General features: G+C 39.2%; 1 protein-coding gene and 1 long non-coding RNA gene across 2 annotated transcripts in view; both read left to right on the top strand.

Moving 5' to 3' along the window:
- The window catches only part of LOC148899931 (uncharacterized), a 62,455-nt gene that overhangs the window by 18,372 nt on the left and 26,927 nt on the right, over positions 1-17,156 (top strand). The window lies entirely within an intron of this gene.
- LOC148899932 (RNA-directed DNA polymerase from mobile element jockey) lies at positions 12,190-15,681 on the top strand. Its single transcript, XM_088991454.1, has 2 exons — positions 12,190-12,588; positions 12,671-15,681. The coding sequence occupies exons 1-2, from the start codon at positions 12,526-12,528 to the stop codon at positions 15,560-15,562; spliced, it is 2,955 nt and encodes a 984-aa protein (XP_088847580.1). The 5' UTR covers positions 12,190-12,525; the 3' UTR covers positions 15,563-15,681.

Here is a 17,156-nt window from a genome sequence, read left to right as displayed (position 1 = left end):
TCTAAAAACGCCTTACTATACAAGGTCGTTTTTTTCGTCTAAAAACGCCTTACTATACAAGGTCGTTTTTTTGGGCTATAAACGCCTTACTATACATGGTCGTTTTTTTGGGCTAAAAACGCCTTACTATACATGGTCGTTTTTTGGGCTAAAAACGCCTTACTATACATGGTCGTTTTTTTGGGCTAAAAACGCCTTACTATACATGGTCGTTTTTTTCGCCTAAAAACGCCTTACTATACATGGTCGTTTTTTGGGCTAAAAACGCCTTACTATACATGGTTGTTTTTTTGTGCTAAAACGCCTTACTATACATGGTGGTTTTTTTCGCCTAAAAACGCCTTACTATACATGGTCGTTTTTTTCGTCTAAAAACGCCTTACTATACATGGTCGATTTTTGGGCTAAAAACGCCTTACTATACATGGTCGTTTTTTCCCCTAAAAACGCCTTACTATACATGGTCGTTTTTTTCGCCTAAAAACGCCTTACTATACATGTTCGTTTTTTGGGCTAAAAACGCCTTACTATACATGGTCGTTTTTTTCGCCTAAAAACGCCTTACTATACATGGTCGTTTTTTGGGCTAAAAACGCCTTACTATACATGGTCGTTTTTTGGGCTAAAAACGCCTTACTATACATGGTCGTTTTTTGGGCTAAAAACGCCTTACTATACATGGTTGTTTTTTTGTGCTAAAACGCCTTACTATACATGGTCGTTTTTTTCGTCTAAAAACGCCTTACTATACATGGTCGTTTTTTTCATCTAAAAACGCCTTACTATACATGGTCGTTTTTTGGGCTATAAACGCCTTACTATACATGGTCGTTTTTTTCGTCTAAAAACACCTTACTATACATGGTCGTTTTTTTCCGTCTAAAAACGCCTTACTATACATGGTCGTTTTTTTCGTCTAAAAACGCCTTACTATACATGGTCGTTTTTTTCGTCTAAAAACGCCTTACTATACATGGTCGTTTTTTCCGTCTAAAAACGCCTTACTATACATGGTCGTTTTTTTCGTCTAAAAACGCCTTACTATACATGGTCGTTTTTTGGGCTAAAAACGCCTTACTATACATGGTTGTTTTTTTTCCGGCCAAAAACACCTTACTATATATGGTCGTTTTTTTTCGTCTAAAAACGCCTTACTCTACGTGGTCGTTTTTTGGGCTAAAAACGCCTTACTATACATGGTCGTTTTTTCCGTCTAAAAACGCCTTACTATACATGGTCGTTTTTTCCGTCTAAAAACGCCTTACTATACATGGTCGTTTTTTTCGTCTAAAAACGCCTTACTATACATGGTCGTTTTTTGGGCTAAAAACGCCTTACTATACATGGTTGTTTTTTTTCCGGCCAAAAACACCTTACTATATATGGTCGTTTTTTTTCGTCTAAAAACGCCTTACTCTACGTGGTCGTTTTTTTGGGCTAAAAACGCCTTACTATACATGGTCGTTTTTTTTTCCATCTAAAAACGCCTTACTATACATGGTTGTTTTTTTGTACTAAAACGCCTTACTATACATGGTCGTTTTTTTCGTCTAAAAACGCCTTACTATACATGGTCGTTTTTTTGGGCTAAAAACGCCTTACTATACATGGTCGTTTTTTTCGCCTAAAAACGCCTTACTATACATGGTCGTTTTTTTGGGCTAAAAACGCCTTACTATACATGGTTGTTTTTTTGTGCTAAAACGCCTTACTATACATGGTCGTTTTTTTCGTCTAAAAACGCCTTACTATACATGGTCGTTTTTTTCGCCTAAAAACGCCTTACTATACATGGTCGTTTTTTTCGTCTAAAAACGCCTTACTATACATGGTCGTTTTTTTCCCCTAAAAACGCCTTACTATACATGGTCTTTTTTTTTGCCTAAAAACGCCTTACTATACATGGTCGTTTTTTTGGGCTAAAAACGCCTTACTATACATGGTCGTTTTTTTCGCCTAAAAACGCCTTACTATACATGGTCGTTTTTTTCGCCTAAAAACGCCTTACTATACATGGTCGTTTTTTGGGCTAAAAACGCCTTACTATACATGGTCGTTTTTTGGGCTAAAAACGCCTTACTATACATGGTCGTTTTTTGGGCTAAAAACGCCTTACTATACATGGTTGTTTTTTTGTGCTAAAACGCCTTACTGTACATGGTCGTTTTTTTCGTCTAAAAACGCCTTACTATACATGGTCGTTTTTTTCATCTAAAAACGCCTTACTATACATGGTCGTTTTTTGGGCTATAAACGCCTTACTATACATGGTCGTTTTTTTCGTCTAAAAACACCTTACTATACATGGTCGTTTTTTCCGTCTAAAAACGCCTTACTATACATGGTCGTTTTTTTCGTCTAAAAACGCCTTACTATACATGGTCGTTTTTTTCGTCTAAAAACGCCTTACTATACATGGTCGTTTTTTTCGTCTAAAAACGCCTTACTATACATGGTCGTTTTTTTCGTCTAAAAACGCCTTACTATACATGGTCGTTTTTTGGGCTAAAAACGCCTTACTATACATGGTTGTTTTTTTTTCCGGCCAAAAACACCTTACTATATATGGTCGTTTTTTTTCGTCTAAAAACGCCTTACTCTACGTGGTCGTTTTTTGGGCTAAAAACGCCTTACTATACATGGTCGTTTTTTTTTCCATCTAAAAACGCCTTACTATACATGGTTGTTTTTTTGTACTAAAACGCCTTACTATACATGGTCGTTTTTTTCGTCTAAAAACGCCTTACTATACATGGTCGTTTTTTGGGCTAAAAACGCCTTACTATACATGGTCGTTTTTTTCGCCTAAAAACGCCTTACTATACATGGTCGTTTTTTTGGGCTAAAAACGCCTTACTATACATGGTTGTTTTTTTGTGCTAAAACGCCTTACTATACATGGTCGTTTTTTTCGTCTAAAAACGCCTTACTATACATGGTCGTTTTTTTCGCCTAAAAACGCCTTACTATACATGGTCGTTTTTTTCGTCTAAAAACGCCTTACTATACATGGTCGTTTTTTCCCCTAAAAACGCCTTACTATACATGGTCTTTTTTTTGCCTAAAAACGCCTTACTATACATGGTCGTTTTTTTGGGCTAAAAACGCCTTACTATACATGGTCGTTTTTTTCGCCTAAAAACGCCTTACTATACATGGTCGTTTTTTTCGCCTAAAAACGCCTTACTATACATGGTCGTTTTTTGGGCTAAAAACGCCTTACTATACATGGTCGTTTTTTGGGCTAAAAACGCCTTACTATACATGGTCGTTTTTTGGGCTAAAAACGCCTCACTATACATGGTTGTTTTTTTGTGCTAAAACGCCTTACTGTACATGGTCGTTTTTTTCGTCTAAAAACGCCTTACTATACATGGTCGTTTTTTTCATCTAAAAACGCCTTACTATACATGGTCGCTTTTTTTGGTCGTTTTTTCGTCTAAAAACGCCTTACTATACATGGTCGTTTTTTTCGTCTAAAAACGCCTTACTATACATGGTCGTTTTTTTCGTCTAAAAACGCCTTACTATACATGGTCGTTTTTTTCGGCTAAAAACGCCTTACTATACATGGTCGTTTTTTTGGGCTAAAAACGCCTTACTATACATGGTCGTTTTTTTTTGGGCTAAAAACGCCTTACTATACATGGTCGTTTTTTTCGTCTAAAAACGCCTTACTATACATGGTCGTTTTTTTCGTCTAAAAACGCCTTACTATACATGGTCGTTTTTTTTTCCTAAAAACGCCTTACTATACATGGTCGTTTTTTGGGCTAAAAACGCCTTACTATACATGGTCTTTTTTTTCGTCTAAAAACGCCTTACTATACATGGTCGTTTTTTTTCGGCTAAAAACGCCTTACTATACATGGTCGTTTTTTTCGGCCTAAAAACGTTTTTTGGGCTAAAAACGCCTTACTATACATGGTCGTTTTTTGGGCTAAAAACGCCTTACTATACATGTTGTCGTTTTTTTGTGCTAAAACGCCTTACTGTACATGGTCGTTTTTTTCGTCTAAAAACGCCTTACTATACATGGTCGTTTTTTTCATCTAAAAACGCCTTACTATACATGGTCGTTTTTTGGGCTATAAACGCCTTACTATACATGGTCGTTTTTTTCGTCTAAAAACACCTTACTATACATGGTCGTTTTTTCCGTCTAAAAACGCCTTACTATACATGGTCGTTTTTTTCGTCTAAAAACGCCTTACTATACATGGTCGTTTTTTTCGTCTAAAAACGCCTTACTATACATGGTCGTTTTTTCCGTCTAAAAACGCCTTACTATACATGGTCGTTTTTTTCGTCTAAAAACGCCTTACTATACATGGTCGTTTTTTGGGCTAAAAACGCCTTACTATACATGGTTGTTTTTTTTCCGGCCAAAAACACCTTACTATATATGGTCGTTTTTTTTCGTCTAAAAACGCCTTACTCTACGTGGTCTTTTTTTGGGCTAAAAACGCCTTACTATACATGGTCGTTTTTTTTTCCATCTAAAAACGCCTTACTATACATGGTTGTTTTTTTGTACTAAAACGCCTTACTATACATGGTCGTTTTTTTCGTCTAAAAACGCCTTACTATACATGGTCGTTTTTTGGGCTAAAAACGCCTTACTATACATGGTCGTTTTTTTCGCCTAAAAACGCCTTACTATACATGGTCGTTTTTTTGGGCTAAAAACGCCTTACTATACATGGTTGTTTTTTTGTGCTAAAACGCCTTACTATACATGGTCGTTTTTTTCGTCTAAAAACGCCTTACTATACATGGTCGTTTTTTTCGCCTAAAAACGCCTTACTATACATGGTCGTTTTTTTCGTCTAAAAACGCCTTACTATACATGGTCGTTTTTTCCCCTAAAAACGCCTTACTATACATGGTCTTTTTTTTTGCCTAAAAACGCCTTACTATACATGGTCGTTTTTTTCGCCTAAAAACGCCTTACTATACATGGTCGTTTTTTTCGTCTAAAAACGCCTTACTATACATGGTCGTTTTTTCCCCTAAAAACGCCTTACTATACATGGTCTTTTTTTTTGCCTAAAAACGCCTTACTATACATGGTCGTTTTTTTGGGCTAAAAACGCCTTACTATACATGGTCGTTTTTTTCGCCTAAAAACGCCTTACTATACATGGTCGTTTTTTGGGCTAAAAACAACTTACTATACATGGTTGTTTTTTTGTGCTAAAAACAACTTACTATACATGGTTGTTTTTTTGTGCTAAAACGCCTTACTGTACATGGTCGTTTTTTTCGTCTAAAAACGCCTTACTATACATGGTCGTTTTTTGCGCCTAAAAACGCCTTACTATACATGGTCGTTTTTTGGTCTAAAAACGCCTTACTATACATGGTCGATTTTTGGGCTATAAACGCCTTACTATACATGGTCGTTTTTTCCCCTAAAAACGCCTTACTATACATGGTCGTTTTTTGGGCTATAAACGCCTTACTATACATGGTCGTTTTTTTCGTCTACAAACGCCTTACTATACATGGTCGTTTTTTGGGCTAAAAACGCCTTACTATACATGGTCGTTTTTTGGGCTAAAAACGCCTTACTATACATGGTTGTTTTTTTGTGCTAAAAATGCCTTACTATACATGGTCGTTTTTTTCCGTCCAAAAATGCCTTACTATACATGGTTGTTTTTTTCGTCTAAAAACGCCTTACTGTACATGGTCGTTTTTTGGGCTATAAACGCCTTACTATACATGGTCGTTTTTTTCGTCTACAAACGCCTTACTATACATGGTCGTTTTTTGGGCTAAAAACGCCTTACTACACATGGTCGTTTTTTTCCCGCCAAAACGCCTTACTATACATGGTCGTTTTTTGGGCTAAAATCGCCTTACTATACATGGTTGTTTTTTCTGACTAAAACACCTTACTATACATGGTCGTTTTTTCCGTCTAAAAACGCCTTACTATACATGGTCGTTTTTTTCGTCTAAAAACGCCTTACTATACATGGTCGTTTTTTTCGTCTAAAAACGCCTTACTATACATGGTCGTTTTTTCCGTCTAAAAACGCCTTACTATACATGGTCGTTTTTTTCGTCTAAAAACGCCTTACTATACATGGTCGTTTTTTGGGCTAAAAACGCCTTACTATACATGGTTGTTTTTTTTCCGGCCAAAAACACCTTACTATATATGGTCGTTTTTTTTTCGTCTAAAAACGCCTTACTCTACGTGGTCGTTTTTTGGGCTAAAAACGCCTTACTATACATGGTCGTTTTTTTTTCCGTCTAAAAACGCCTTACTATACATGGTTGTTTTTTTTGTACTAAAACGCCTTACTATACATGGTCGTTTTTTTCGTCTAAAAACGCCTTACTATACATGGTCGTTTTTTGGGCTAAAAACGCCTTACTATACATGGTCGTTTTTTTCGCCTAAAAACGCCTTACTATACATGGTCGTTTTTTTGGGCTAAAAACGCCTTACTATACATGGTTGTTTTTTTGTGCTAAAACGCCTTACTATACATGGTCGTTTTTTTCGTCTAAAAACGCCTTACTATACATGGTCGTTTTTTTCGCCTAAAAACGCCTTACTATACATGGTCGTTTTTTTCGTCTAAAAACGCCTTACTATACATGGTCGATTTTTTCGTCTAAAAACGCCTTACTATACATGGTCGATTTTTGGGCTATAAACGCCTTACTATACATGGTCGTTTTTTCCCCTAAAAACGCCTTACTATACATGGTCTTTTTTTTTGCCTAAAAACGCCTTACTATACATGGTCGTTTTTTTGGGCTAAAAACGCCTTACTATACATGGTCGTTTTTTTCGCCTAAAAACGCCTTACTATACATGGTCGTTTTTTGGGCTAAAAACGCCTTACTATACACGGTCGTTTTTTGGGCTAAAAACAACTTACTATACATGGTTGTTTTTTTGTGCTAAAAACAACTTACTATACATGGTTGTTTTTTTGTGCTAAAACGCCTTACTGTACATGGTCGTTTTTTTCGTCTAAAAACGCCTTACTATACATGGTCGTTTTTTTCGCCTAAAAACGCCTTACTATACATGGTCGTTTTTTGGTCTAAAAACGCCTTACTATACATGGTCGATTTTTGGGCTATAAACGCCTTACTATACATGGTCGTTTTTTCCCCTAAAAACGCCTTACTATACATGGTCGTTTTTTGGGCTATAAACGCCTTACTATACATGGTCGTTTTTTTCGTCTACAAACGCCTTACTATACATGGTCGTTTTTTGGGCTAAAAACGCCTTACTATACATGGTCGTTTTTTGGGCTAAAAACGCCTTACTATACATGGTTGTTTTTTTGTGCTAAAACGCCTTACTATACATGGTCGTTTTTTGGGCTAAAATCGCCTTACTATACATGGTTGTTTTTTCTGCCTAAAACGCCTTACTATACATGGTCGTTTTTTTCGTCTAAAAACGCCTTACTATACATGGTCGTTTTTTGGGCTAAAAACGCCTTACTATACATGGTCGTTCTTTTCCGTCCAAAAATGCCTTACTATACATGGTCGTTTTTTTCGTCTAAAAACGCCTTACTATACATGGTCGTTTTTTGGGCTAAAATCGCCTTACTATACATGGTTGTTTTTTCTGCCTAAAACGCCTTACTATACATGGTCGTTTTTTTCCGTCTACAAACGCCTTACTATACATGGTCGTTTTTTGGGCTAAAAACGCCTTACTATACATGGTCGTTCTTTTCGTCTACAAACGCCTTACTATACATGGTCGTTTTTTTCGTCTACAAACGCCTTACTATACATGGTCGTTTTTTGGGCTAAAAACGCCTTACTATACATGGTCGTTTTTTTCGTCTAAAAACGCCTTACTATACATGGTCGTTTTTTTCCCGCCAAAACGCCTTACTATACATGGTCGTTTTTTGGGCTAAAATCGCCTTACTATACATGGTTGTTTTTTTCGTCTAAAAACGCCTTACTATACATGGTTGTTTTTTTGTGCTAAAAATGCCTTACTATACATGGTCGTTTTTTTTCCGTCCAAAAATGCCTTACTATACATGGTTGTTTTTTTCGTCTAAAAACGCCTTACTATACATGGTCGTTTTTTTCCCGCCAAAACGCCTTACTATACATGGTCGTTTTTTGGGCTAAAAACGCCTTACTATACATGGTCGTTCTTTTCCGTCCAAAAATGCCTTACTATACATGGTCGTTTTTTTCATCTAAAAACGCCTTACTATACATGGTTGTTTTTTTCGTCTAAAAACGCCTTACTATACATGGTCGTTTTTTTTGCCTAAAAACGCCTTACTATACATGGTCGTTTTTTGGGCTAAAAACGCCTTACTATACATGGTCGTTTTTTTCGTCTACAAACGCCTTACTATACATGGTCGTTTTTTGGGCTAAAAACGCCTTACTATACATGGTCGTTTTTTAACCTACAAACGCTTTACTATACATGGTCTTTTTTTGGGCTAAAAACACCTTACTATACATGGTCTTTTTTTGGGCTAAAAACACCTTACTATACATGGTCGTTTTTTTCCGTCTAAAAACGCCTTACTATACATGGTCGTTTTTTAACCTACAAACGCTTTACTATACATGGTCGTTTTTTTCGTGTAAAAACGCCTTACTATACATAGTTGTTTTTTTCCGGACGAAAATGCCTTACTATACATGGTCGTTTTTTTCGTCTAAAAACGCCTTACTATACATGGTTGTTTTTTTGTTTTTTTTTGGGTGGGGGGGGGTGAAAAACTTTAGACGATAAATGTATAAATAGTCCTTTCAAATAATGCCAAAGGGGGGCTTGGAACCCTGTATTTCCCACTGTTACACTGCTCACCTAACCAGTGGACCACGGTGGCGCAGCTATCCCTAGCCGAAATTAACCCAAAACGGCCTTTACAGACTTAAAAAAAATAATTAAAAAAAAATAATAGTAAATTGCCAAGATCAGGATTTGAACACCATACTTCCATGATTGTAAACCAACACAGTAACCAGTCAACCACAGTGGCACTGCCTGTTAAGGCCTGTAACAAGAACCCTAAAAAGGCTCATATACAGTAATGATTCATGGTCAATTCAACCAAAAACGGCGAAAAACGCCTTTTACACATGGTCGTTTTTTGGGCTATAAACGCCTTACTATATATGGTCGTTTTTTGGGCTAAAAACGCCTTACTATACATGGTTGTTTTTTTGTGCTAAAACGCCTTACTATACATGGTCGTTTTTTTCGTCTAAAAACGCCTTACTATACATGGTCGTTTTTTTCGTCTACAAACGCCTTACTATACATGGTTGTTTTTTTCGTCTAAAAACGCCTTACTGTACATGGTCGTTTTTTGGGCTATAAACGCCTTACTATACATGGTCGTTTTTTTCGTCTACAAACGCCTTACTATACATGGTCGTTTTTTGGGCTAAAAACGCCTTACGATACATGGTCGTTTTTTTCGCCTAAAAACGCCTTACTATACATGGTCGTTTTTTTGGGCTAAAAACGCCTTACTATACATGGTCGTTTTTTGGGCTAAAAACGCCTTACTATACATGGTCGTTTTTTTCCCGCCAAAACGCCTTACTATACATGGTCGTTTTTTGGGCTAAAAACGCCTTACTATACATGGTCGTTTTTTTCGCCTAAAAACGCCTTACTATACATGGTCGTTTTTTGGGCTAAAAACACCTTACTATACGTGGTCGTTTTTTTCGCCTAAAAACGCCTTACTATACATGGTCTTTTTTTGGGCTAAAAACGCCTTACTATACATGGTTGTTTTTTTGTGCTAAAACGCCTTACTATACATGGTGGTTTTTTTCGCCTAAAAACGCCTTACTATACATGGTCGTTTTTTTCGTCTAAAAACGCCTTACTATACATGGTCGATTTTTGGGCTATAAACGCCTTACTATACATGGTCGTTTTTTCCCCTAAAAACGCCTTACTATATATGGTCGTTTTTTTCGCCTAAAAACGCCTTACTATAGATGGTCGTTTTTTGGGCTAAAAACGCCTTACTATACATGGTCGTTTTTTGGGCTAAAAACGCCTTACTATACATGGTCGTTTTTTGGGCTAAAAACGCCTTACTATACATGGTTGTTTTTTTGTGCTAAAACGCCTTACTGTACATGGTCGTTTTTTTCGTCTAAAAACGCCTTACTATACATGGTCGTTTTTTTCGCCTAAAAACGCCTTACTATACATGGTCGTTTTTTTCGTCTAAAAACGCCTTACTATACATGGTCGATTTTTGGGCTATAAACGCCTTACTATACATGGTCGTTTTTTCCCCTAAAAACGCCTTACTATACATGGTCGTTTTTTTCGCCTAAAAACGCCTTACTATACATGGTCGTTTTTTGGGCTAAAAACGCCTTACTATACATGGTCGTTTTTTTCGTCTAAAAACGCCTTACTATACATGGTCGTTTTTTTCGTCTAAAAACGCCTTACTATACATGGTCGTTTTTTGGGCTATAAACGCCTTACTATACATGGTCGTTTTTTTCGTCTAAAAACACCTTACTATACATGGTCGTTTTTTCCGTCTAAAAACGCCTTACTATACATGGTCGTTTTTTTCGTCTAAAAACGCCTTACTATACATGGTCGTTTTTTTCGTCTAAAAACGCCTTACGATACATGGTCGTTTTTTTCGTCTAAAAACGCCTTACTATACATGGTCGTTTTTTGGGCTATAAACGCCTTACTATACATGGTCGTTTTTTTCGTCTAAAAACACCTTACTATACATGGTCGTTTTTTCCGTCTAAAAACGCCTTACTATACATGGTCGTTTTTTTCGTCTAAAAACGCCTTACTATACATGGTCGTTTTTGGGCTATAAACGCCTTACTATACATGGTCGTTTTTTTCGTCTAAAAACGCCTTACTATACATGGTCGTTTTTTTCGCCTAAAAACGCCTTACTATACATGGTCGTTTTTTTCGTCTAAAAACGCCTTACTATACATGGTCGATTTTTGGGCTATAAACGCCTTACTATACATGGTCGTTTTTTCCCCTAAAAACGCCTTACTATACATGGTCGTTTTTTGGGCTAAAAACGCCTTACTATACATGGTCGTTTTTTGGGCTAAAAACGCCTTACTATACATGGTCGTTTTTTTCGCCTAAAAACGCCTTACTATACATGGTCGTTTTTTGGGCTAAAAACGCCTTACTATACATGGTCGTTTTTTGGGCTAAAAACACCTTACTATACATGGTCGTTTTTTTCGCCTAAAAACGCCTTACTATACATGGTCTTTTTTTGGGCTAAAAACGCCTTACTATACATGGTTGTTTTTTTGTGCTAAAACGCCTTACTATACATGGTGGTTTTTTTCGCCTAAAAACGCCTTACTATACATGGTCGTTTTTTTCGTCTAAAAACGCCTTACTATACATGGTCGATTTTTGGGCTATAAACGCCTTACTATACATGGTCGTTTTTTCCCCTAAAAACGCCTTACTATATATGGTCGTTTTTTTCGCCTAAAAACGCCTTACTATAGATGGTCGTTTTTTGGGCTAAAAACGCCTTACTATACATGGTCGTTTTTTTGGGCTAAAAACGCCTTACTATACATGGTTGTTTTTTTCGTCTAAAAACGCCTTACTATACATGGTCGTTTTTTTCGCCTAAAAACGCCTTACTATACATGGTCGTTTTTTTCGTCTAAAAACGCCTTACTTTACATGGTCGATTTTTGGGCTATAAACGCCTTACTATACATGGTCGTTTTTTGGGCTAAAAACGCCTTACTATACATGGTCGTTTTTTTCGCCTAAAAACGCCTTACTATACATGGTCGTTTTTTGGGCTAAAAACGCCTTACTATACATGGTCGTTTTTTTCGTCTAAAAACGCCTTACTATACATGGTCGTTTTTTTCGTCTAAAAACGCCTTACTATACATGGTCGTTTTTTGGGCTATAAACGCCTTACTATACATGGTCGTTTTTTTCGTCTAAAAACACCTTACTATACATGGTCGTTTTTTCCGTCTAAAAACGCCTTACTATACATGGTCGTTTTTTTCGTCTAAAAACGCCTTACTATACATGGTCGTTTTTTTCGTCTAAAAACGCCTTACTAAACGCCTTACTACAAACTTGTGGAGATTCACTTCCGGGACGAGCGGACGCTGGCGCGCTTTGGCTGCCGCTGCTTTCCCGCTTTGGCTGCCGCTGCTTTCCCGCGTAATGTTTTTTACCTGTTTTTTACCTTCTTTTAGCCTTTTAAACCTCTTTTTAGCTTTTTTATGGTTCACGAACCTCTGGAATTACCAGACAGTCACCAAACGAACGTTGGCTATCGATCCATCGCATGATTCCGGTCGCTTATCCGGATCACTGACGAAGCCGCGTTATCATCTCCACCCACCTGTTCCCGCTGTCGAGGGCTACCTGGCCGCTGCCTCCCTCTGTGTGTTGCTGGTGAATATCATGGCGCTTCTCCATCGACCTGTTGGGCGGCTACAGTACTCGGCGGCGGAGCTGCTGAAGTTCCGCTCCCGATGGACGAGCGTGCCACCGGCGATTCTCCGGTTTCCGGAAATCGCTCGTCGCCCTTCACGGAGGTATATCCACCGCGGATCACGTCGAGGCTTTCACCTCGATGGCTCCAAGGATATCACCTCCCTGTGGTCATCCGTCCGCCAGCCGCGCAGAGGGAGTAGCCGCAAGATCGACCACCGTATGTTAGCCGGCCTGGCTAGGTCGGCTAATGCGCCTCGTCGTGGGGACGCCACCAGCGTCAACTTCGGCCTCCTCAACGTCCGCTCGCTTACGGGAAAGGGGTGTCTTATCCAAGACATCCTAATTGACCGTAAGCTTGACTTTTTTTGTATAACTGAGACTTGGCAAACGGCGGGAGACTTCTCCGAGCTCAATGGCGCAACTCCACCAGGCTTTGTTTACATTGCTAAGCCCCGCCTCTCAGGCCGCGGAGGTGGACTTGCGATACTTTACCGCAAGAACTGGAGAATCCTTCAAGTTTCTATCCAGGAAACCCAATCCTTTGAATGTCTTGCGTGTAAAATTTCTGGACCCTCACCCACCATCATAGCCACTGTATACCGTGCACCAAAACCACATTGTGACTTTCTAAAAGAATTCTCTGAGGTCCTCACACACCTCTCCACCCTGTCACCGAATATAATTATTCTCGGAGACTTCAACATCCACATGGACAATTCCACTCTTCCCCTCACTAAAGACTTCACCTCCTCACTCGACAGCCTTGGTCTGCACCAATTCTCGGATTTTCCCACCCACATAAAAGGCCACACCCTGGACCTCATCTGCATGTCTGGCCTTACCCCTAAGAATTGCACAGCTGATGAAATCCCTATAACAGACCATTTCCTGGTTTCATTCAATGTTTCCATCACTCTCTCTCTCCCCAAACCACCCCGTGTCATCACATATCGCAACATCAAGGACATCAACGTTGCCACCCTTGCTGAGATGATTGCCACCCTGACTCTGGACCACAACTCTTCTCCTGATGAACTTGTCTCCCGGTACAACGCGGACCTCACGAACACCCTCAACGCCCTTGCTCCTCTAAAGTCCCGGTCTGTTCAATTTACCCGACCTGCACCCTGGTTCACCCCCCATCTCCGCTCCATCAAGACAAAGACTCGCCAACTTGAAAGACTTTACAGAAAGTCCGGGCTCACTATCCACAAGGACATGTATGCAACTCACCTTACCCTTTATAAGGACTCTATCTCACGCGCAAAATCGCTTTACTACTCTGGACTCATTGATTCAAATTCTGGTAACTCTCGGGCCCTCTTTTCCCTCTATCACAAAATCACACAATCTCCTATCTCTCTCCCCTCACACTTTTATTCCTCTGAGACATGCAACACTCTGCTGATGTTTTTTAGCGAAAAGATCAACAAAATCCATCAGCACCTCGGGTCCTCTGTCCGTCCCCCTTCTCCCAGCCTTTCTACTCCTTCCAAACTTTTTTCCGCTTTTGCACTCCCACATCCCTCTATAATCTCAGACATTATCACTAAATCCAAGAACTCCTCCTGTCAACTCGATCCCCTCCCCACTATCCTTATCAAGTCCTGCCTACCCTCTCTTCTCCCATTTATTTCTACTATTATTCACTCCTCATTATCAACTGGAATTGTTCCTATCCCACTCAAAACCGCAGCTGTCACTCCAATCTTGAAAAAACCTGGCTCAGACCCAAACGATTTCAATAACCTACGTCCAATTTCCCACCTTCCATTCATCGCCAAAATTCTTGAAAAGACAGTTGTTTCCCAGCTTCACTCACACCTCACTCACAATAACCTCTACGAACAATTCCAGTCTGGTTTCCGCCCCCGCCACAGTACTGAATCGGCTCTCATAAAAATCACGAATGATCTTTTTATGGCAGCCGATGCCGGTTCACTCTCCATCCTCATTCTTCTCGACCTGACCTCAGCTTTTGACACCATTTCCCACCCTATCCTTCTCGACAGACTTTCCACCCTAGGCATCAGCCACACCCCACTCCGCTGGTTTCACTCCTATCTCTCTGATCGCGCACAATTCATCCAAATCAACTCGTTCACCTCACGGTCCTCTCCGGTGTCCTCTGGTGTGCCTCAAGGGTCTGTCCTGGGGCCACTTCTCTTTATTATCTACCTACTTCCACTTGGCAATATTTTCCGTAAGTTTGGCATTCACTTTCACTGCTTCGCGGATGACACCCAACTCTACCTCTCCAGCAAACCCGACGCTTCTCTTCCACCTTCATCCCTCTCATGTTGCCTCTCAGAAATTAAATCCTGGCTTTCCCATAACTTTCTCAAGCTCAACAGTGAAAAAACTGAACTTCTTCTTGTCGGTACCAAATCCACCCTCCACAAAACTAACAGTTTCTCCCTCACCATTGACAGTTCTACCGTGTCCCCCTCCCCTCAGGTCAAGAGTCTGGGTGTCATCCTCGATAGCTCACTTTCCTTTCACTCCCATATTAATAACATTACTCGGTCTGCTTATTTCCACCTCCGTAATATTAACCGTCTCCGTCCCTCGCTCACCCCTCACTCCGCTGCTATCCTTATCCACAGTCTTGTCACCTCCCGCATCGATTATTGCAACGCACTCCTCTTCGGTGTCAATCAGAAATTTCTCCATAAACTCCAACTCGTCCAAAATTCTTCAGCCCGGATCATCACCAAAACACCCTCCTTTCACCACATCACCCCTGTACTCCAGCAACTCCACTGGCTACCGGTTAAACATCGTATCGAATTCAAAATACTTCTGTTTACTTTCAAAGCCATCCATAACCTTGCTCCTCCCTATCTTTCTGACCTGCTTCAAATCTCTGTTCCCTCTCGGTCCCTCAGATCCTCATCCTCCCTTCACCTCTATGTGCCCTCTGCCCGTCTCACCACGATGGGATGCAGAGCTTTCAGCCGCTCTGCTCCCAAACTCTGGAATTCACTCCCACCCAACATCCGTAATATTGACTCCCTCCCTATTTTCAAGGCTCATCTCAAAACCCATTTGTTTAAAATTGCTTTCAATGTCTAATTCTCTCTATTTTATTATTTATCATTTTACTTATGGTTTTATTGTTATGTGCTGTGTTCTATTGTTTTTATTGTGAAGTGTCCTTGGGTGTTTTGAAAGGCGCTTGAAATAAAATGTATTATTATTATTATTACTATACATGGTCGTTTTTTTCGTCTAAAAACGCCTTACTATACATGGTCGTTTTTTGGGCTATAAACGCCTTACTATACATGGTCGTTTTTTTCGTCTAAAAACACCTTACTATACATGGTCGTTTTTTCCGTCTAAAAACGCCTTACTATACATGGTGGTTTTTTTCGTCTAAAAACGCCTTACTATACATGGTCGTTTTTTGGGCTATAAACGCCTTACTATACATGGTCGTTTTTTTAGTCTAAAAACGCCTTACTATACATGGTCGTTTTTTTCGCCTAAAAACGCCTTACTATACATGGTCGTTTTTTTCGTCTAAAAACGCCTTACTATACATGGTCGATTTTTGGGCTATAAACGCCTTACTATACATGGTCGTTTTTTTCGTCTAAAAACGCCTTACTATACATGGTCGTTTTTTTCGTCTAAAAACGCCTTACTATACATGGTCGTTTTTTGGGCTATAAACGCCTTACTATACATGGTGGTTTTTTTCGTCTAAAAACACCTTACTATACATGGTCGTTTTTTCCGTCTAAAAACGCCTTACTATACATGGTCGTTTTTTTCGTCTAAAAACGGCTTACTATACATGGTCGTTTTTTTTCGTCTAAAAACGCCTTACTATACATGGTCGTTTTTTTCGTCTAAAAACGCCTTACTATACATGGTCGTTTTTTGGGCTAAAAACGCCTTACTATACATGGTCGTTTTTTTCGTCTAAAAACGCCTTACTATACATGGTCGTTTTTTGGGCTAAAAACGCCTTACTATACATGGTTGTTTTTTTTCCGGCCAAAAACACCTTACTATATATGGTCGTTTTTTTTCGTCTAAAAACGCCTTACTCTACGTGGTCGTTTTTTGGGCTAAAAACGCCTTACTATACATGGTCGTTTTTTTTTCGTCTAAAAACGCCTTACTATACATGGTTGTTTTTTTGTGCTAAAACGCCTTACTATACATGGTCGTTTTTTTCGTCTAAAAACGCCTTACTATACATGGTCGTTTTTTGGGCTATAAACGCCCTACTATACATGGTCGTTTTTTTTCGTCTAAAAACGCCTTACTATACATGGTCGTTTTTTGGGCTAAAAACGCCTTACTATACATGGTCGTTTTTTTGTGCTAAAACGCCTTACTATACATGGTCGTTTTTTTCGCCTACAAACGCTTTACTATACATGGTCGTTTTTTTCGTCTAAAAACGCCTTACTATACATGGTCGTTTTTTGGGCTATAAACGCCTTACTATACATGGTCGTTTTTTTCGTCTAAAAACACCTTACTATACATGGTCATTTTTTCCGTCTAAAAACGCCTTACTATACATGGTCGTTTTATCCGTCTAAAAATGCCTTACTATACATGGTCGTTTTTTGGGCTAAAAACGCCTTACTATACATGGTCGTTTTTTTGGGCTAAAAACGCCTTACTATACATGGTCGTTTTTTGGGCT

Source organism: Hippocampus bargibanti, linkage group LG03 (genome assembly GCF_051943395.1).
Source record: "Hippocampus bargibanti isolate YZ-2025 linkage group LG03, ASM5194339v1, whole genome shotgun sequence".
Lineage (NCBI taxonomy): Eukaryota > Metazoa > Chordata > Actinopteri > Syngnathiformes > Syngnathidae > Hippocampus > Hippocampus bargibanti.
The sequence above is the reverse complement of the archived record's forward strand: the minus strand, read 5'-3'. Positions and strand labels throughout refer to the sequence as shown.

Bases quoted from the DNA above. Each gene is read 5' to 3' on its own strand.
- LOC148899932 (XM_088991454.1), top strand. From the start codon at position 12,526: ATGGACGAGCGTGCCACCGGCGATTCTCCGGTTTCCGGAAATCGCTCG. The intron at 12,589-12,670 runs GTATATCCACCG...TCCGTCCGCCAG, and splicing joins GCTCGTCGCCCTTCACGGAG to CCGCGCAGAGGGAGTAGCCG.